Here is a 23,426-nt window from a genome sequence, read left to right as displayed (position 1 = left end):
GAAATTCCTATTCCCCAATTTTTCTTCTCCCTATGAGAAAAGAATAGTAGGAATTTTTCCGCGGGAATAAAAAAATCCGCGAGAACAAAATTCCGCGAGAATATTTAGAATTGGTCTGTATATATTTCATATATTATACAGCCGATTATTTGGATATTACGAATGGGATAAGGTTATTTTTCAGCCCCATTCATGAAAGGTATGAAGTCTTCGGAAGACTGCCGAAGACAGTCTCGTCCTTACTTGTTCGTATTAGAAAACAAGCAATAAACTTGGTATTTCGATATATCAAAATGCTCAGGCTGAAAAAAAGAATTGATTAAGCCATGTCCGGCCGTCCGTCTGTCTGTGCAAAAAGTTTGTGTTTAAAAAATACCTCAGTAGTATTAGAAAAGTACTTTTTCTGAAACGAACTGTGCAATTGAAACTCATACTGAGTATATAATGTTCGGTTACTGCCGAACTTAGACACCCTTACTTGGATTTTTTTTGTTTTTTTGTTAAAGACTTTTCTTTGTACATTTGAAAACCTAAATTTTGGAAATGTTTCGAAAACTCTTTTTTTTCAGAATATTTTTTTTTTATTAGATAAAATTTTTAATCAGCTGAAAGATTCGTTTACATAAAAAATTGTATAAAAATCTTTCAGGTTAGAAATTTTAATTTACGTTTGTCAACTTGTCCAATAATTACCTGTAAAGGCAAACGTGAAATACTCAAAGCCATATAATACGGTGTTAGCTTATACCAACGATTGAAGGTCTCTTTCCGTACGATTTTAATTTCCATTGGATCTAAATGAAGATGTTATAAGTAACGGTAAATTTATGTCGAAACTTAATGTATACAAGTGGATTTACTTACAACTCAATATAGGAACCATTACTTGTGTATACGCGATAATTATTATAACGCCAATGCAAAATTTCAAATGATCAAACATACGCGACCCCTGATTACCAAGATTTAAGAAAATCAAACCTATAATATGGAAAATATTAAAATTATGATTTCTGAAAAATCCAACACCCCGATAAGCATGCCACCTACCAAAACACATTGCCGTCAGCACATGATGTAAAAATTGTACAACGAGTGCGAAACGAGCTCGTATTGTGCGCACCAACATCATTTTGAAGAGTACACAGAACTGATGGAAGCCCGAAGAGCCTTCCTGTTCAGTAACCAATAGTTTAGTAAAGGTTTTCACATGCTCGTAAAATGCAGTCACACCGCCAAGTAGAGTACCATCCGTAGAAAAATTGGTGCCAGCTGAAAAAAATTGTTGCATGCGACTACGTTTTGGTTCCTCAACGAAAAAAGTACGCACCGCCTGATGGAAGTCTTTGGAATATGGTGCAATCGATGTATAATTTATGCCATTTTGTAACTGTTGAACTTGTAGTTCTTGTTGTTGTGGTTGTTGTTGCTGTGGTACATATAACCACTTACCATTACCGGTCAATTCGCTTAGTAGTGGTATAAGTCTTCCCTCATCTGCGTCACAAAGTTCAATGACTAAAAAATGTAATTTGCATTTACATTTGCAATTCAAAATATTCATATAAAAAATTTGCAATAAAACTCACTGTAATCCGATGGACTATACGTCTTGGGACATTCAATATTCACATGACGAAGAAATGGTATAACTGCACTTGGAGGTCCCTGATAGACACATTGTCCGTTTGCCAAAACAAAAATGCTATCGAAGTAATTAAAAATCGTCGCTGAGGGCTGATGTATTGTACAAACGATGGTGCGCCCTTGTTTTGCCAATTCCCTTAATAATCGTATGCATTGCGCAGCTGTCACTTCATCCAGTCCACTAGTGGGTTCGTCAAGAAAGAATATTTTTGGATTTGCTATTAATTCGAGCGCGATTGAGAGGCGTTTACGTTCACCGCCACTTAATTTTTCAGCATAAACATTTCGTCGATGATTCAAATGTAGATTTTCTAATATTTCTGTGATTATATCAGCTTTACGCTTACAATGTGGTAACTTTAGATTACAGCTAAGCATCATAAGCTCTTCAACGGACATGAGTGTCTGATGATTGTCTTCTTGGGTTATGTAACATGAACCTTTACGTTCAATTTGTATGTGTCCGTTAACATCGGATGTGCTATAGAATGAAAGTAGCAGAATACGTCAAGTATACAAAGTCGTAATACATCAATCTAAATATAATTAAATATATAAAATACTTTGGAAAAAATAGAAAGCAAGACATCAGAATGGATAAGACGGCAGCTGTTCCGATTATGCTTCATACATCTCTTCGAACCTTTTCTCCCGGGAGTGATACTCGAACCCGCACTCCTGCGACGATCGATCTGTTTGCAAACAGACTCCACCAAAGCCACACTTCTCGCAGGTTGTAGGTAGTGTTATCGATGTTAATGGTCCTTTGCGGGATAAAAATTCGGTCACCAGCAAGATTAAGGTACAAACCCGACCATCTCATGAAAAATTTAATAATAAGACCACATTGAACCGTCTAGAGCATAACGAGCTTGAGGTTGCCAGAGCCTCGGCTGCTAAAGAAACAGGCTTTGCCGCGGGTAGGTGAGGTTGAAAATTGGGTTTTTGGAGCTAGAAATTGCGCTGGCAGCCTTTTGAAAGGGTTGCGCTATACAACCCCTTGAATCATTTGGGTATTTTAGTCGCCCCTTGCGATAGGCATACGTGCCGGGGGAATATTCTAAGCCACGTAATCCGCTGGGGATCGCGTCTTTTGTCGAGTCTGTTTGTAAGCAGATCGATCGTAGCAGGAGAAAAACCTTCAAGAGATTTACACGATATAATCGAAACAGCTGTCGCCTTGTCCGTCCTCGTGTTGTATTGTTGAAGTTTCTTCTTATTTTCTCATGTAAGTATGAAGGTCTATCTGATCGAGAAAATATTTTGTAAATAACTAATGCAGCTAGAACTAAGAAACTGCCAATTTAAAAACAAAAAATGCAATCAAAACAGAATGCTGAGTGGAATGAGGACCTTTTGTGCAAACAACTAGAAACTAGGGATGGAACAGAATTGAGTTACCGGAACTGGAATCTTGTGGTGGTTTGTTAAACCACTACCTAGGGGCGATTCCAGTTTGAAATCTTTTTCTAAAACACTTTTTATACCTTTCATGAAGATGAAATGCTATATTAACTTCGTTACGAATCTCAAAATGGTAAGTCCTTAAAGGCAAATAGATAGACCCACCAATAAGTATACCGAAATGATCAGGACGAAAAGCTGAGTTGATTTAGCCATGTCCGTCTGTATGTTTGTATGCTAACTAGTCCCTCAATTTTTTAGATATCTTGATGACATTTGATGATTGGGTATATTTAGGTGTCCGACTAGACATTTGTCGGAACCAGCCGGATCGGACCACTATATCATATATCCCCCATACAATCAATTTTTCAGAAAAAGAGGATTTTCGTCATATCTTCCTCAATTTATCGGAATGAAGTTTCAAACTTCACCATATGCTTTCGTATATTGCACGTAGTGTTGTCTGAAAAAAATGGATGAGATCGGTCGTTTATATAGCATATATCCCCCCAACCAATTGTTCAGATAAAAATATTTTCACAATTTCTGCCAACAGCTGGAACAAATTCTAAATTTCACCACATGCTTTCGCATATAGCAAATATTATTGTCTGAAAATTTCGAAGAGATCCGTCGTATATAGAGTATGTCCCCTACAACCGATTGTTCAGATAAGAAACTTTTCGTAATTTCTGGACCATTTTAACAGCTTGAACCTTCAAATTTCCCCAAGTGTTTAGGTATATAGCATATATTTTTGTCTGAAAAAACATAGAGATTATATAAACTGTAAACTACAAAAACCATTTTGCAGCAGAGTAACCATGGTATTTTTCTAAAAAACGGCATCAGACAGATATGTATGGTTTTATTTTTTATTTGCATTTTATGGTTAAAATGATCGCATGGTATCTTTGGACACCTTGGAGTTGGTGCCAACGATATAATTGAGCCATGAGTGGATTCCTTAGATTTTTTTATAATTGGCTTTGTATTAGGGCGTACGATTTCTCGCAGGTCTCGTAAGGCTCGCGATCTTCTCGACTTTAAATTTACTCGAGATTCTCGAATCTCGAAATACTCGTAATACTCGCGAGGTTCTCGACATTCAATTTAATCGATTAATTGGCTGTTTTATATAGAGCTTACGATTTCTTCTGGATCCCAAGCGAACATTTCCACAAAACCACAACTAAACAAGTAAAGTTGTCAAAGTTCGGGTGTAACCGAATATTATATGCTCAGCGTGAGCTTCAATTGTACATTTCATTTTAGATAAATTACTTTTCTACATAACACGTGGCACCGCCCTTTAAAAAAATGTCTCCCCATTTCCTCTTGCAATAAAACTTGATAAGTGAAATATCATGATTCAAAACTATTTTTTGCTAAGTTATGGCTTACTATTCTATTCTACGACCCTTTTAAACTTGTTTTATATCCAAGTTAGCGTGGTCTTTAGCCGATCTCATCCATTTTTTCTAGAAATATTTCCTGCTATAGGGAAAATTTGTGTACCAAATTTTATTACGGTGCGTTAATTTTTCTTCGAGTTATGGCTCCCGAAACAGAGAAAATTGTTTAGTCATAAAAGGGGCGGCGTCACGCCCATTTTTTAAAATTTGAAGTTTTCCTATTTACTGTTATAAATGCACTTGGAAACTGAAATACCATTGATATAAAGCTCTTTTTTGCAAAGATATATGCCCCTATTACCGTTTACAACTCAACTCTGGTTGAGTTGAAATTTCGCAATTTGGTATTACAGATTACAACTCAACCTGCCAAAAAAAATTTCGGTTGAGTTGTCTAGTCTTACAACTTTTTGTGGCATTGCCGTTTACAACCTTGTGTTGGTGTAGTTGTCAAAGACGTCAAAATCTTACAACTGCTTACTAGCGGTTGTCTCATGCAATTTTGCAGTTGTTTTGAAAAAATGTTACGTTTTAGAAGACGGTTCACCGCCTAATTTTTAACAAAGATGTTCAAAGTTGATATCAAAAGACACGTTTCGACCTCCGATTTAAGAATCCGAAAACAAAAATTGTAATTCTTTGCGACAGCATGGCACTGCTAATACGCGTGCAAAAATATCGAGACGCGTATTAATCTCGAGAACAATAATCCGAAGGCGGAAAATAAACATTTTATCTCTTGTCCGGGGATATTTGTAGTTGAAGTTGGCGATTTTCATGTGGTTGTTGTAATGTTGTTGTCTTTTTTCGGTTTTTGTTTAATATCTTTTGAAGGAGTTAAAATTTTTATTTTCCGCCTTCGGATTATTAATACTGATGCCAAGACGCATCGTTTAATACCTCTCTCGATATTTTTCTGTCGTAAAGAATTACCACAAAAATTAAAAATTTTATTTCTAATAAAATCTAATTTCATGTGGTTGTTGTATTTTGCCAGATTTTTTGTATACAGCTATGCAGAAAGGTGTTGGACCCAACCAGAGTTATTTTTACGAATCGCGGCCAAAGGCCGTCAACGCAGAACTATGTTTGTTACGGTCTGCTGCTGCGGTCTACGGCCATGATCCCCTTGGGAGCGTGTTCACGCGAACACACCTAGCGATGTGGTGAAAGTGGCGATAGAAAGAAAAATATCGAAAGGAAGGGAACAGACAGACCGGCCATGAGGAAGAAAAATTTTTCTCTTCTAGCATGAGTTTTCCGCCCGATACACACCAGAAAAGTGATATTTGCTATATCTTTGCAGAAAAAGAAAAAAATTATTACCGAAGTTACAGAAAGATATCGGCAACGTTATCAATCAATCTGCAGGAAAATAAAAGTGATCAAAAAGGACAACATTTGGCAATAGTTTTATAATACATTTCTTTGCTATTAACTATAAAAAGCCGCACTTCCATTTTATGTTCAATCAATCATACCTTACTAAGTATAAAATATACGAATTTTGCTGAACGCATTAAAAACAGCGAGGAGTCTCACTACAATTGAAAAATTTGTTCACACATTTGCAAGCGGTTATGTGTACATGAATGTGGATGCAGTAGAATTACAACCACCTGTGGCAAACACCTTATATGCTCATGGGCCCGTTGAACCGGCAACAACAACAAACCGGGGAAATTTTTTTTGAATTAATTGCAACTTTATAAAATCGATTTTGTATTGAATACGTAAAACGGTCTTTGGCAACATGAACGTATTGGCACAAATAACAAATGGTAAGATTCAACAACAACAGCCAATGAATTGAATCGGCAGTATCAGCAACATCAACAACAGCAAGTTCAACCGCAGCAGCAAAGGCCGCTACCTATAGGCCCAACGAAATAAGCCGGGCACACCCAGAGCCGGCCACCTCAACCAGAACAACTACCGCAATAACCACATAAAGGGGTGAGTCCGTTCCAAAGCCCCTTGAGTGGAGCTTACATACACTCCTAGGTACACGTACATAAGGGTAGGCACACGAAACATGATATACGACACAAACACTATTTACATCTAATCGCCACCCATTTACACGTATGATTAGCTACCTAAATTGTGTATAGTTATATGCATATATAGACATATACCCAATTAGAGTGCGCGTTGAGTGCAGCCACCTAGAAAATATACCAAGGTGCGTAGTGAGTAGGGGTATATGTACATATAAGCATATGACCACTTAGGTTGCACATATGTATGCAACCCCCCCTTATGAAATACTTGCCTAAGTTTAGTCAGCTGGAGAATGCCAGCCGTTGTATTACGTTTGAATTCCACCACTATTGTACCTTTGCGTTAAATACGCAAAACTAATGCTATGCTTTGTGGTAACCCTAAATAAAATTTCGCATATGTCCTGGCTATGCCAATTTCGTATAGAATTTTCTGACTAAGATTAGGTAAGGTTTGCATTAACGAAAGACAACCAAGAAGGCATACCCAATTTGGAAATTTCGGATTATTAAATTTAAAATCAAGATAAATACAATTAAAGATTTGATATCAGATGCATATGCATGATGATAAATACCTTGACTATGTATGTATATTTAGCCTTAAAGGACTAGACATGCCAATTTGTATGTTATATACACATACTTGAAATGTAAAAGTTAAATATAATATTTAAAAGGTGTCAGATTATTTTTATTTGTTCTTATTGAAAATTAGTGTATTCATACATACATATGTATATTGGAGTTTTCTGTATTTTTCAACTTCGCAAGTAAACATGTTTTAGATGATTAATTTAGGAAAGTCGGTCTGTATTTCCCCGATGGTATAGCGCGCCTAGTATTTATTTATTTTTTTTATATTTTAAATTTTAAATAAAAGCCTAATTTACACCGTACACCTAAATAAAAATGTAAATCTTAAGTACAGACGTTGAAGTATTGCGTCAAACGCTAAACGTTTATTGGTCAATTCTAACCTGCATATGTTTCAGGGTATTTTGAAGAAAGTTCGTGGTTTAAAACGAGAGATTTGTAAGAACAAATAGGTCTGTCCTTACGTATATTTAAGCATATTCATTTAAAACAATGCTATTCGACATATGCCCACAACAAAGTGAGCAGGTATAAGGAAGCTTCCATGTATACCCCTGCCTACCCTCCAATTGGGATGGTCTACTTTTTTTTGAATTCAGTACCAAAGTAAATATGACCTGGATCTAAATCAAGTTTATATCAAAAGGAATGAATATATGTACATACTTTTTTTTCTTACTAATCACTCCTAGTGAACCTCCTTTTTGTACGGCATCATTTCGCTCACTTTAATGTACCTAGCTGTAAACTTATATAAATTAAATCATAATCCTAAGTAATAAGCCGTAATGAAAATGAATTATAAATAAATTTGTAATTGAAATGGGAATGCTGGCGTCGCCAATTATTTAGAAGGCATAAGGTAAGACAGGTAAGGGGCCACCGAGATTTAGGTGCGTCGGTGGCCATGGTTATTTGAGGGTGGGACAAGCACCGGGCGTCGCAACAACACCCGCGGCGCCCCCTATGTATATTCGGCCCTTTTTGTGTATTTCCCTTTTGTTTATTTGTCTTTGTATTTCAGCTTTTTTTTATTTCATTTTTCAGATTTAGTAACCGGTCGTTTCCGGTTCGGTTAGTTTTTTTGATCGTTAGTTTCTTTTTTTTGACAGTTTTTTTTTGAATTTGAATTTTTTTTTTAAATGTTGGAAAGTCAACGGTTTGTCCGTGGCATCCGGTTCGACCGGATGTCGTTTTAATTTTGAATTCTAAGCGTTTTGAGTCGGTCTCTGCGCTTCTGTCGGGTTTGTTTTGAATTTGACAGCTGCTCGTTTTGATAGGCATGATAGGAACATTTTTCTGTTTATGGCGCAGGAACAGTAAGGTTGGCAAGGACCCGCCCCAGCCGACAATGACTAGCCACTGTGCACCAACATATCATGCCGACCGCCTTCCTTACTGCTCCAATGTAGACGCGATACCATAACAGATGGCGCCCAACGTCTTGGCGTCCGAGGCACTGTCGCGATGACAGTTGCTGAGGGCGCCATAACAGATGGCGCCCAACGTGGGGCCTGAAGCGCTGACCGCGAGGGTCAGTCGGGTCAACCTGTGAGGGTGACCATCCCACCAGTCCGAGTGAGCAGCCACAGAGCTGCCACCTACGTTGCGGTGGGATGGTTAGACGGATCAGGTTGTCCGGGCTGGTCATCGGGGGCAGTGGCCGAAGGAGCCACGGACTTTACGTCAAGTTATCCGGTTTTTGTTTTCACCCGAGGAGGCAGTGCTGCACGCACTTGATTTTTTTTTAATTGGGAATTTTAGTCGCCGGATGTTTTGTCCGTTAGTCGGCCCTGGTAACAATATGTCCGCTAACTTGGGTTTTTTTTTGTAAAGTAGTTTTTTTTTAGGTTCCGTTAGCCGAATTTGTGTTGTCCAGGGTGAATGTGTGTGTGCGTGTAGTGAGGACCCCAGCTCATCCCACGTCCCAGGTGGTAGCTTGGAATACCACCTGGATGGTGATGGGTTGAGCTGGGATTCCGAGTGGCACTCCTTCCTGTCCCACCAGACTGGGGAGCGGTTTCGAAACCGCTCCACCCATTGCGGCGGAGGCAGGAGGGGTGTCCAGTGAGAACGGACGGGAGGCCTCAACACCCCCAACCAGTCCCAGGGGCAAGCCCCTGGAGACTGCCCCTGAGTTGCGGCTGGGCGTGTTGAGACCAACCCGTGGGTGCCTGGAACGGACCCTAGTGGCCCCAACCAATCTCGGAGGGGCCTTAAGACCCCCTCGATTGCGGTTGGGAGCACTAGGGCCAAGTATGAATGTGTTTGTATCAAATTTTTTTTTGCCTAGCCTACTGCCTTCTAATGATGGGATGTCAGCGTTCCCATCACCACCTACATTGTTCATATAAAATTTATATATAATAACCGTTTTCTTTTCAGCTTTTGAATTTTTTTTTTCTATTTTGGTGCGATCATTGATAAATGATTGCCTTAATTCTCGCACAATTTTTTTTATATATAGATATATAAACTTTTTTTTCCTCTTTTAACAAACCATCTTCTGGGAACAGAAGGTTTTTTTTTCGGATACTATTTGGCAAAGAATTTTTTTTTTCTCTAACGGATTATGTCGCGTGACCAGTCCTACGGGCAAACGGGCCGGAACACTCCGTTCGAGAGTGCGGCCAGTTTACGAGGGAACCAGCACCGGGGCGGCGCTAATAGGGGGGCTTTTTCGAAAGCTAGGCGTCCTTTGGTGGTGCATACCCCAGTAGGGGGGCAATACGGAAATCCCGCGGGGACTCATATAGGCTCGGGCCCGAACGACGACCGCGACAAACTGGACATACCTGTAAGCACCAGCAATTTAAATGCATCGCTGCTAAACACACACAACATCTCGGGGATAATGACCAATGTGTCGAACTATGCACCAGATGGAGCGGGTGCCTTACCACCAAATCAAGAGGTTGGAAATTTTGGGGACGCTACCAGCGATCAGGCGAACCCCCTAGGAATGCAGGACGAAGCCACTCGTGGAGGCTCGTGGGTGGACGTGCTACACCAACTGTTCCAGGCTTCGCAGGAGGAAATGCGGAGAGAGATGGGCTCAATTAGAGCCAACATGGCCCAGCTCAACGCCGCTCTCGAATCCACGCAGCAAGCACACCAGCAACACAGGAACGCAAGCAGGATGGACCGTAACCCATTGCCATCGGTAGTATCGCCAATGTACCCGACTCCAAGCAGCATAACAGTAAAACCGCAGGAGTGGAAAATCGCATTCGACGGCACTGGGAGTGTAAGCGATTTCCTCTTCAAATTAAACACCTTGTGTGAGCGCACACAATGCCCTGACGAACAAATAATGGCCAGTTTCCACTTATTCCTTTCGGGACGAGCCGAAGAATGGTACTGGCTGTTCACAAAACAAAACCCAAATGCGACATATGCCTTTTTGTGCTACTCCTTAAAAAGAGAGTTTGGCACCTTGAAAACGGACCACGAGATCATGATGGAGATCTCCATGCGCAAGCAAAAGGCAAGTGAGTGTTATGACGTGTTTCACGCGGACATAATCTCCTTGAACGCGCGCTTAAGGGAGCCGATGTCAGAGCTTCTACTGATTGACATAATAAAAAGGAACGTCAACAGTAGCCTTAAGTTAATGCTTTTTAATGCGGACGTAAGGAACCTCCATGATCTGCGCGATGTAGCACGCCGAGGTGAACAAGTGCTGAAAGAGAGCAAGCTGCTGGGAGCCAATTACCCAGGACGGCAGGTAAGCGAGGCACGCGTGACAACCCCGGACATGACGATGGAAGGCGAGAACGGCGAGATAGATCCGCAGATAGAGGCGCTGGAATATAGACGCAGCAGAAGACCGGACTACTCAGGAATCCAGTGCTGGAATTGCCAGGGAATGGGGCACTCCTATATATATTGCGAGGAATCCATAAAAAGTCCTTTTTGTTTTAAATGTGGGTATAAGGGTGTATTCACTCCTAAATGCCCTAGGGACCATCGCAGGCAGGGAAACCAGTACCCGAGCGAGAAGATGGGGGAACCTCGTTCGGCTTCATAGCTCCCACGGCAGCCAGTGCTCGAGGCGTCGTCCCGTGCGCTGAACCAGAGGGCGAATCTCTGCATGGAGGTGGTGAGCTTCCGAGGTGCAGTAGTACCCTGGCAGAAGAACCCTCGACTGTAATAATAACCTTCCCCGATAGTACTGACGATTCGAATAGTTCTGAATCCGAGAGTCGAACGTCCTCTTTCACGATGGGCGAGCAAATCAAAATTCTGCGACGCCAGCATAGGGATGTCGCGTGCCAAACGCAACTTTTCCCAACCCTAGAAGAAAGGGAGGATGGGTATGAACAAATAAGACATACCATTTTTGACCAATATCCGGTATCGGACAATATTTTGAAGTGTAGGAAGAGATACCACAGGAGAGTACAGGAGCGTAGACTGCTGCAAGCCACCACGTTAACGCTTACTGAGGACGAAAGGCCTTTAGTAAAGGCTAAAATTAAAAATAGTTTTCTTGTAGGGTTGTTGGACTCGGGAGCCAACGTCTCCATCTTAGGGAAGAATGGATTAGAATTCCTAAAGGGTAACGGCTTCGAATATCAGCCCTTACATGCGTTCGTATATACCGCAGGCGGCAACAAGCAAAAAATTTTAGGCTCAGTATCTCTACCGGTCACTTTTAAAAATATCACAAAGATTATTCGTTTTTACCTTGTTCCCTCATTGCTCCAGGAAGCATACTTCGGGGTAGATTTTTGGAGAGCATTTGCGTTAGCTCCCGAAATATTCCCGAGCGTAGAGTGCTTAGAGACTAGGCTTGAAAAGGAAGAGGAACTTAACCTCCATGAATTGTCACCAGAAATGAAATCAGAATTGCGAAAAGTCATCGAGACGTTTCCTTCGTACGAGAAGTTAGGCCTAGGGCAAACTAAATTAGTGGAGCATCACATCGACACCGGTGATGCTGTGCCTATAAAAAGCAAGCATTTTCCTCTTTCGCCGCCGAGGCAAGCCGAAGCTTTTAGAGAACTAGACAGGTTACTACAGTTAGGAGTTATAGAAGAATCCAACTCCCCGTGGTGTAGTCCTGTAGTACTGGTCCGGAAACCAGGCAAAGTCAGGCTGTGCATAGATTCGAGAAAGGTCAACGCGGTGACTAAGAAGGATTCGTACCCCCTGCCTCATATCAACGGCTTATTGAGCAGACTGAAAGATACGCATTTTATTAGTGGCATTGATCTGAAAGACGCGTTCTTCCAGATCAAATTGACAGAGTCCTCGAAGGAAAAAACAGCATTCGCAGTTCCGGGGAGGCCTCTGTACCACTTCAAGGTGATGCCATTTGGTCTGTGCAATGGACCGCAGACTATGAGTAGGCTGATGGACAAGGCGATCCCTTCGCGTCTGCGAGAGAACGTCTTTGTCTACCTGGACGATCTGATGGTATGTAGCACTAATTTTGAGGATCATCTAAAATTGCTAGCGGAAGTGGCGAACTGTTTGAGAGATGCAGGTCTGACAATAAATGTGGAAAAAAGTAAATTTTGTCAGAAGGAAATACGCTACTTAGGGTACTTGATAGGCAGCGGGTGTCTGAAAGTGGATCCGGGAAAAGTAGAAGCAATACAAAACTTCCCGATCCCTAAATCCCCTCGGCAAGTGCGTAGGTTTGTGGGCATGGCGAATTGGTACCGAGCGTTTATTACCAATTTTGCTGACTTGGCAGGTCCCTTGACCGACTGTCTCCGCAAGTCAGCAGGCCCGTTTAAACTCACTCCTGAAGCTATAGAGGCGTTCGAAAAACTAAAAGTAGCTTTGAGTTCCGCCCCTGTTTTGGCCCAACCAGACTTTTCAAGGGAATTCGTGATACAATGTGACGCTTCCAAAATAGGTGTTGGCGGAGTATTGTTTCAGGTCGATGATGATGGCGCTGAGCATCCAATCGCATTCGTGTCGAAAAAGCTGAATAATGCTCAACGCAATTATACAGTAACCGAGCTGGAATGTCTTGCAGCCATAATTAGCGTGAAGCGTTTCCGACCCTATGTCGAAGGATTACCTTTTCGGATTATTACGGACCACTCCAGTCTCAAGTGGTTGATGACACAAAAGGACTTGAGCGGGAGGTTGGCGAGATGGTCACTCTTACTGCAAAGATACGATTTTAGAATGGAACATCGTAAGGGCACCCTGAATGTAGTACCAGACGCGCTGTCGCGTTTTGACGTTGACGAGTTAACTTTCACTACCACACCCGGAGAAATAGACTTAGTCTCTCCCGAATTTACCAGCAATGAGTATTTAGACTTAATTCGGACCGTCACCGAAAACGAGGAATCACTTCCGGATTTACGAGTGGTGGACGGTGTAATTTTCAAAAGAGTTAAGTTTCGTAAGGGGATGGAAGGGGAAGAAGACTCGCTGTGGCGTTTATGGTTGCCAAAAGGGTTGACTGAGGAAGCAGTGAGATTAGCACATGACGCTAACCGGAGTTACCATGGCGGATGGCTGAAAACCTTAGAACGTGTTAGGCAGAAGTACTTCTGGCCGCAGCAGGCTAAGGACGTCAGGGACTACGTCCAGCGTTGTGACACCTGCAAAACGGTAAAACCCACCAATCAGCAGTCGAGACCACCTATAGGGAGTACCTTTGAATCCGAAAGGCCATTTCAGCGGTTGTATTGCGACTTTCTAGGGCCGTATCCGAGATCTAAGCGGCGAAATCAATTTCTTTTCATAGTACTAGACCATTTTTCAAAATACGTTTGGCTAAAGCCCATGCAGAGAGCCACCACTGTAAACGTTATAAATTACTTCGCTTCAGAAATTTTTCCGGCTGTAGGGGTCCCTGAGTTTATTCACAGTGACAATGGTAAACAGTTTATCTCGAAGGAAATGAACCAATTTTTTGCAAACTACGGGGTGACGCACGTGAGGACGGGGCTATATTCTCCCCAAGCGAACGCATCCGAACGCGTCAACAGAGAAATTGTTTCTAAGATTAGGATTTTCCTGAAGGATAAACCTGACCACACTAATTGGGATAAGCATATACCCGAAATTTTATCAGTTTTGAGAAGTGATTTTCATACAGCGATTCAGTGTTCTCCATACTTTGCGTTATATGGCCAAAACATGGTCCAGCATGCCTCAACGTACAGCATTTTAGGGAAACTCGGCAGCCTTCGAGAAGACCAGGTTACGGTAGTAAGCCGAGCTGACAAGTTGACTAATATTCGTGAGCAGATCCGTAGAAATTTAGATCATGCCAAGGATAGGGGAGTAACCACCTATAACAAGCGCTCTAGACAAGTCAACTATAAGGAAGGTCAGGAAGTTTTCCGAAGAAATTTTGCCTTAAGTAACTTTAAACAAGGCATTAACGCCAAATTCCTACCCAAATACCTGAAGTGTCGCGTGCTTCGAAAAATAGGCAATGCATTGTATGATCTCGAGGACCTAAACGGGAAATTGATAGGTCGCTTCCATGCTTCGGATATTCGTCCGCAATGAACCAACAAGGGCGTTTCTTTTACCAATTTACAATTTGATTTTTTTTCTATACCCACCAATTGGACCTTTTTTGTCTGGGCGTTTTGGCGGTCGGGGACATCTCGCCCAGTATTCTCCCCGAGCAGTGACCTCATAGGTTGTTCACACGCGTACTCACCGAGGACCGTGAACACCCTGGCAGTCCACGCTTAGGTCGGACTAGCCTTTCGGAGTTTGGACGAGTTCTCCAGATCAAAATGTCTACACCTTTTTTTTGTCTTGCATTCCAATGGGAGCGATAACCTCTAGGAATCATCTTTTGGAGTTTTGACGAGTTCTCCATAACAAATGTCTAATTGCCGCAAAGCCCGTATAACTAGGAAACAGAAATTACTCCCAACTTGACTTAATTTTTTTTTGATAGACCTATGTTGCCCGGCTAGCTTCGTAGTAGGACTTTGAGACTCTTATCTCAGGGGTGAGTCGTGCCCCACGTTGCTTGTCGTCGGAGATCCCTGGCAGTAGCTTCCCACAGAGGATCCGGGTTCCTGTTCGCTTCATCGTCGGGCCTTCTAAGCGAAGCAGGTTTGTTACGGTCTGCTGCTGCGGTCTACGGCCATGATCCCCTTGGGAGCGTGTTCACGCGAACACACCTAGCGATGTGGTGAAAGTGGCGATAGAAAGAAAAATATCGAAAGGAAGGGAACAGACAGACCGGCCATGAGGAAGAAAAATTTTTCTCTTCTAGCATGAGTTTTCCGCCCGATACACACCAGAAAAGTGATATTTGCTATATCTTTGCAGAAAAAGAAAAAAATTATTACCGAAGTTACAGAAAGATATCGGCAACGTTATCAATCAATCTGCAGGAAAATAAAAGTGATCAAAAAGGACAACATTTGGCAATAGTTTTATAATACATTTCTTTGCTATTAACTATAAAAAGCCGCACTTCCATTTTATGTTCAATCAATCATACCTTACTAAGTATAAAATATACGAATTTTGCTGAACGCATTAAAAACAGCGAGGAGTCTCACTACAATTGAAAAATTTGTTCACACATTTGCAAGCGGTTATGTGTACATGAATGTGGATGCAGTAGAATTACAACCACCTGTGGCAAACACCTTATATGCTCATGGGCCCGTTGAACCGGCAACAACAACAAACCGGGGAAATTTTTTTTGAATTAATTGCAACTTTATAAAATCGATTTTGTATTGAATACGTAAAACGGTCTTTGGCAACATGAACGTATTGGCACAAATAACAAATGGTAAGATTCAACAACAACAGCCAATGAATTGAATCGGCAGTATCAGCAACATCAACAACAGCAAGTTCAACCGCAGCAGCAAAGGCCGCTACCTATAGGCCCAACGAAATAAGCCGGGCACACCCAGAGCCGGCCACCTCAACCAGAACAACTACCGCAATAACCACATAAAGGGGTGAGTCCGTTCCAAAGCCCCTTGAGTGGAGCTTACATACACTCCTAGGTACACGTACATAAGGGTAGGCACACGAAACATGATATACGACACAAACACTATTTACATCTAATCGCCACCCATTTACACGTATGATTAGCTACCTAAATTGGGTATAGTTATATGCATATATAGACATATACCCAATTAGAGTGCGCGTTGAGTGCAGCCACCTAGAAAATATACCAAGGTGCGTAGTGAGTAGGGGTATATGTACATATAAGCATATGACCACTTAGGTTGCACATATGTATGCAACCCCCCCTTATGAAATACTTGCCTAAGTTTAGTCAGCTGGAGAATGCCAGCCGTTGTATTACGTTTGAATTCCACCACTATTGTACCTTTGCGTTAAATACGCAAAACTAATGCTATGCTTTGTGGTAACCCTAAATAAAATTTCGCATATGTCCTGGCTATGCCAATTTCGTATAGAATTTTCTGACTAAGATTAGGTAAGGTTTGCATTAACGAAAGACAACCAAGAAGGCATACCCAATTTGGAAATTTCGGATTATTAAATTTAAAATCAAGATAAATACAATTAAAGATTTGATATCAGATGCATATGCATGATGATAAATACCTTGACTATGTATGTATATTTAGCCTTAAAGGACTAGACATGCCAATTTGTATGTTATATACACATACTTGAAATGTAAAAGTTAAATATAATATTTAAAAGGTGTCAGATTATTTTTATTTGTTCTTATTGAAAATTAGTGTATTCATACATACATATGTATATTGGAGTTTTCTGTATTTTTCAACTTCGCAAGTAAACATGTTTTAGATGATTAATTTAGGAAAGTCGGTCTGTATTTCCCCGATGGTATAGCGCGCCTAGTATTTATTTATTTTTTATATATTTTAAATTTTAAATAAAAGCCTAATTTACACCGTACACCTAAATAAAAATGTAAATCTTAAGTACAGACGTTGAAGTATTGCGTCAAACGCTAAACGTTTATTGGTCAATTCTAACCTGCATATGTTTCAGGGTATTTTGAAGAAAGTTCGTGGTTTAAAACGAGAGATTTGTAAGAACAAATAGGTCTGTCCTTACGTATATTTAAGCATATTCATTTAAAACAATGCTATTCGACATATGCCCACAACAAAGTGAGCAGGTATAAGGAAGCTTCCATGTATACCCCTGCCTACCCTCCAATTGGGATGGTCTACTTTTTTTTGAATTCAGTACCAAAGTAAATATGACCTGGATCTAAATCAAGTTTATATCAAAAGGAATGAATATATGTACATACTTTTTTTTCTTACTAATCACTCCTAGTGAACCTCCTTTTTGTACGGCATCATTTCGCTCACTTTAATGTACCTAGCTGTAAACTTATATAAATTAAATCATAATCCTAAGTAATAAGCCGTAATGAAAATGAATTATAAATAAATTTGTAATTGAAATGGGAATGCTGGCGTCGCCAATTATTTAGAAGGCATAAGGTAAGACAGGTAAGGGGCCACCGAGATTTAGGTGCGTCGGTGGCCATGGTTATTTGAGGGTGGGACAAGCACCGGGCGTCGCAACAACACCCGCGGCGCCCCCTATGTATATTCGGCCCTTTTTGTGTATTTCCCTTTTGTTTATTTGTCTTTGTATTTCAGCTTTTTTTTATTTCATTTTTCAGATTTAGTAACCGGTCGTTTCCGGTTCGGTTAGTTTTTTTGATCGTTAGTTTCTTTTTTTTGACAGTTTTTTTTTGAATTTGAATTTTTTTTTTAAATGTTGGAAAGTCAACGGTTTGTCCGTGGCATCCGGTTCGACCGGATGTCGTTTTAATTTTGAATTCTAAGCGTTTTGAGTCGGTCTCTGCGCTTCTGTCGGGTTTGTTTTGAATTTGACAGCTGCTCGTTTTGATAGGCATGATAGGAACATTTTTCTGTTTATGGCGCAGGAACAGTAAGGTTGGCAAGGACCCGCCCCAGCCGACAATGACTAGCCACTGTGCACCAACATATCATGCCGACCGCCTTCCTTACTGCTCCAATGTAGATGCGATACCATAACATGTTCTGTGCAAAAAAACTGTGGAACGGGCCTCATATTTCGTACCCTCTCGGGCCATTTTGTGGGTCTTTGTAAATATCTTTCAAAAGAAATAAAATTTTTAATTTCCGCTCTCGAATCCTAAAAACGGAGATGGAAACCCGTCTTTTGTTACCACCTTTGATAAGAGTTAGATGGTGCACGGGCTTATAAAACGTTACCAAAAAAAAAAAGCAAAACATTTAAAGCCGGTAGTTAAACCTTTTTTAATCAAACAATAATCAACAACTTTGTACACATTTCTAGAAAAAACAACGTTTAAACGAATTACATTGAATAACTTTTTGACTTTAGTTGGACGAGGCTGGCCGCAGTTCGGATGCAGCCAAAATAGGTGAAATAATTATGCGAGTCCCATTGATACTTATCACTACTCCTGGGAATCCTATTTGAGTAAAATACAGTTTTTTCTGTTTGGGTTTTAATCTACTTCGCACAAATATTCTCCTCAATAATATCTAAAACCAGTCCAACACCAAAATCATTTCCACATCATATTTGATAGCTGCCGTCAGCAAGGAATCGGAGTATGGCGCATAATCTTAAAATACGAACGCGTATGCGGAAATGGTCCTTAATTTTGTTTAGTACTGAGTAAAATGCTTCCTTTCAAATCTGCAAAATAACTTCATATGAAACTTATTATTTGTTTGTCACTTAAACCTTTTCTTACTTGGTGCTTGGTCGTTCCAAGGGATTGGAATGATCACGCGAATGTTTTCCGTATTCGCGAAATGTCAATCACCAACATTTTTGTCATTATAAAATAGATTTCATATAATATTAATAAAAAAAACACATTTGAAAATGCTTAAATTTCTGCCACAAATTGATCAGCTGTTTATTTATCTGTCAAATCATCACTTTCTGAAGTTGGCAACTCAATTCAATTTCAACTGAAATAAGTTGTAATTCGTAATACCAAACAGGAGTTGAGTTGTCTTAAAGTTGAGTTGTTTTAATTACAACCCAACTAAGTTGAGTTGTAAACGGTAATAGGGGCAATAGCTTATTTTATTCGTCCATGACCTTTTTAAAAATCTTTTATATAAGAGTGGGCGTGGTCCTTAACCGATTTCGTTAATTTTTCTTCAAAGCATTTCTTATAGTAATCGCAACCTCTCTGCCGAATTTTGTTACGATAGGTTTAACGATTTTTGATTTATGATTAATAATATTTGTAAAATTGATTTTATCACATTTTAAAATTTTTTTTTAAATTTTTATCAGGAGTCTCAATATCAGTCCACACGTCAAATTTCAACATTCTAGGTGTATAGTCAGATTTTTTGTGTTTTCCAAAATGTTATATATATAAAAAGTTGGCGTGACTATCATCCGATTTCGCTCATTTTCAATACCAATCTATTCTGGGTCCAGATTAGCTCGTGTACCAAATTTGGTAAAAATATCTCAATATTTACTAAAGTTATCGTGTTAACGGGCAGACGGACGGACGAACGGACATGGTTCAATCAAATATTTTTCGATACTGATGCTTTTGATATATGGAAGTCTATATCTATTTCGATTCCTTTATACATGTACAACCAACCGTTACCCAATCAAACTTAATATATTCTGTGTGCAAATCACCCTGAGTATAAAAACACAGAAATGTATAGAATACTCCCAATGCAACTACTGAATTGAAAGTGCAGAAGCTCGCGAGTATTACCAGTATTTCGAGGTTCGAGAATCTCGCGAGAAGCCGTGTTCTCTACGTCTCGTTAAAAAATTAAAATATTGTGAACAAAATTATATGTATACTAGCAGACCCTGCAGACGTTGTTCTGCCCTAAATTTGGACTATCTGCATACATTTTAATAAGCTTTTTCCGTCTAACTCTGCCCTACCCTTCTAGACTTTTTCCTAATCTTTTTATTCACTCCTCCCTCCGTCTTTTTCGCTTCATCTCGATCTTCGTCTCATTCTATCTCTTTCTCAGTCTCCTTCTCTCTTTTTTCTTCTCTCAAGTTTTTCTCCTTCTTCTTCATTCCTTATTGCCAGTCCCAGAGGGTGGTATGTATTTTGTTCCAGTCCCACTCCGAGTCTTAGTCTCAGTCCCAGTCCTAGTCCTAATCCCAGTCCCAGTCCTTCTCTGGTATACTTCCCGGAAAAAAGCATCGTAAATACTAATATAGGCAAATTTATATACCAAATTTCAGGCAAATCGAATAGGACGTATGTAAATAAATATGTGTGTATTATTAATTCTTGTCTTTATTTCGGCTTCGCATGCATATTTATCAGTTTTGCCAGGTTGATGCGACTAAATCGAATATCACAATGAACTTTAGAGCTCTCAGCAACAGCTTTCATTTGATATCCATAATACACACACATCCTAGGGGTATCCGGATCCATATCTCGAGACCCTAGTCACCAATAGGTATGAAAATTACCCTGTACTAAAGCGCTCATCAACAGCTTCAATTTGATACCCACAATGTAAAAACATTGTCTAGGCGTTCACGGGCCCACGTTTGGCCTATATCTCCAGACCCTTGTCACCCAGGGGTATGAAAATTATCCTCTACTAAATCACTCATCAGTAGCTTTCATTTGTTATCCATATTATATAAACACATTCTAGGGGTACCCAGGTCCACGTTTTGGCCTATATCTTGAGACCCTAGTCACCCAGGGGTATGAAAATTATCCTGTACTATAGCACTCATCAACAGCTTTCATTTGATATCCATATTGTATAAACACATTCTAAGGGTACCCGGGTCCACGTTTTGATCTCAAGACCCTAGGCGCGTAGCGAAAAAAAAGGTAGACGTTGGCCGATTCTCAGACCTACCCAATATGCTCACAAAATTTCATGAGAATCGGTTCAGCTGTTTCGGAGGAGTTAAGCCTCTAAAACCGTGACAGAATAATATTATATATTGGATTAAATATGTTCTGACTTACATAAATGTCATTGAAAAGCAATATAATAAAAAACAAGTAAGGAAGGCTAAGTTCGGGTGTAACCGAACATTACATACTCAGCTGAGAGCTTTGGAGACAAAATAAGGGAAAATCACCAGGTAGGAAAATGAACCTTGGGTAACCCTGGAATGTGTTTGTATGACATGTTTATAAAATGGAAGGTATTAAAGAGTATTTTAAGAGGGGGTGGGCCATAGTTCTATAGGTGGACGCCTTTTCGAGATATCGCCATAAAGGTGGACTCTAGAATTTGTTTGTACGATATGGGTATCAAATGAAAGGTTTTAATGAGTATTTTAACAGGGAGTGGGCCTTAGTTCTATAGGTGGACGCCTTTTCGAGATATCGCCATAAAGGTGGACCAGGGGTGACTCTAGAATGCGTTTGTACGATACGGGTATCAAATCAAAGGTGTTAATGAGTATTTTAAAAGGGAGTGGGCCTTAGTTCTATGGGTGGACGCCTTTTCGAGATATCGCCATAAAGGTGGACCAGGCGTGATTCTAGAATGCGTTTGTACGATATGGGTATCAAATGAAAGGTGTTAATGAGTATTTTAAAAGGTTGTGGGTCTAAGATCTATGGGTGGACGCCTTTTCGAGATATCGCCATAAAGGTGGACCAGGGGTGACTCTAGAATGCGTTTGTACGATATGGGTATCAAATTAAAGGTATTAATGAGGGTTTTAAAAGGGAGTGGTGGTAATTGTATAGGTGGTCACCTTTTCGAGAAATCGGCATAAAGGTGGACCAGGGGTGACTCTAGAATTTGTTTGTACGATATGGGTATCAAATGAAAGGGGTTAATGAGCATTTAAAAGGGAGTGGGTCTTAGTTCTATAGGTGGACGCCTTTTCGAAATATCGCCATAAAGGTGGACCAGGGGTGACTCTAGAATGCGTTTGTAGGATATCGGTATCAAATTAAAGGTATTAATGAGGGTTTAAAAGGGAGTGGTGATAGTTGTATAGATGGTCGCCTTTTCGAGATATTGCCATAAAAGTGGACCAGGGGTGACTCTAGAATGTGTTTGTACGATATTGGTATCAAGTTAAAGGTATTAATGAGGGTTTTAAAAGGGAGTGGTGGTAGTTGTATAGGTGGTCGCCTTTTCGAGATATCGCCATAAAGGTGGACCAGGGGTGACTCTAGAATGCGTTTGTACAATATGGGTATCAAACGAAAGGTGTTAATGAGTATTTTAAAAGGGATGGGCCTTAGTTCTATGGGTGGATGCCTTTTCGAGATATCGCCATAAAGGCGGACCAGGGGTGACTCTAGAATATGTTTGTACGATAAGGGTATCAAATGAAAGGTGTTAATGAGTATTTTAAAAGGGCGTGGGGCTAAGTTCTATAGGTGGACGCCTTTTCGATATATCGCCATAAAGGTGGACCAGGGGTGACTCTAAAATGTGTTTGTACGATATGGGTATCAAATTAAAGGTATTAATGAGGCTTTTAAAAGGGAGTGGGTGGTAGTTGTATATGTGAAGGAGTTTTCCAGATATCGACCAAAATGTGGACCAGGGTGGCCCAGAACATCATCTGTTGGATACCGCTAATTTACATATATATATAATACCATGAACAGTATTCCTGCCAAGATTTCAAGGGTTTTATATTTCGCCCTGCAGAACTTTTTCATTTCATTCTACTTAATATGGTAGGTGTCACACCCATTTTACAAAGTTTTTTTCTAAAGTTATATTTTCCGTCAATAAACCAATCCAAATACCATGTTTCATCCCTTTTTTCGTATTTGGTCTAGAATTATGGCAGTTTTTTCGTTTTTGGTAATTTTCGATATCGAAAAAGTGGGCGTGGTTATAGTCGGATTTCGGCCATTTTTTATACCAATACAAAGTGAGTTCAGATAAGTACGTGAACTGAGTTTAGTAAAGATATATCGATTTTTGCTCAAGTTTTCGTGTTAACGGCCGGGCGGAAGGACAGACGGTCTACTGTGTATAAAAACTGGGCGTGGCTTCAACCGATTTCGCCCTTTTTCACAGAAATAAGTTATCGTCCCAGAATCTAAGCCCCTACCAAATTTCACAAGGAGTGGTAAATTTTTGTTCGACTTATGGCATTAAAAGTATCCTAGACAAATTAAATGAAAAGGGGCGGAGCCACGCCCATTTTGAAATTTTTCTTTTATTTTTGCATTTTGTTGCACCATATCATTACTGGAGTTGAATGTTGACATAATTTACTTATATACTGTAAATATATTAAATTTTTTGTTAAAATTTGACTTAAAAAAAATTTTTTTTTTAAAGTGGGAGTGATCGTTCTCCGATTTTGCTAGTTTTTATTAAGCATACATACAGTAATAGGAGTAACGTTCCTGCCAAATTTCATCATGATATCTTCAACG

At 40.1% G+C, this 23,426-nt stretch overlaps 1 protein-coding gene across 5 annotated transcripts in view; it reads right to left on the bottom strand.

Moving 5' to 3' along the window:
* Positions 1-23,426, bottom strand: part of LOC137253785 (ATP-binding cassette subfamily G member 4) — a 265,003-nt gene that overhangs the window by 7,208 nt on the left and 234,369 nt on the right. For all 5 annotated transcript variants that reach the window (XM_067791240.1, XM_067791242.1, XM_067791239.1 and 2 more), the window contains 4 exons: positions 1,590-2,128; positions 1,051-1,518; positions 865-981; positions 694-794 (listed from right to left, as the gene is read on the bottom strand). In XM_067791240.1, the coding sequence (XP_067647341.1) occupies positions 694-794; positions 865-981; positions 1,051-1,518; positions 1,590-2,128 (1,225 nt within the window). The remainder of the gene's footprint in view (positions 1-693; positions 795-864; positions 982-1,050; positions 1,519-1,589; positions 2,129-23,426) is intronic.

This window comes from Eurosta solidaginis, chromosome 5 (genome assembly GCF_040869045.1).
Source record: "Eurosta solidaginis isolate ZX-2024a chromosome 5, ASM4086904v1, whole genome shotgun sequence".
Taxonomy (NCBI): domain Eukaryota; kingdom Metazoa; phylum Arthropoda; class Insecta; order Diptera; family Tephritidae; genus Eurosta; species Eurosta solidaginis.
This window is presented reverse-complemented; position numbering and strand designations above follow the sequence as displayed.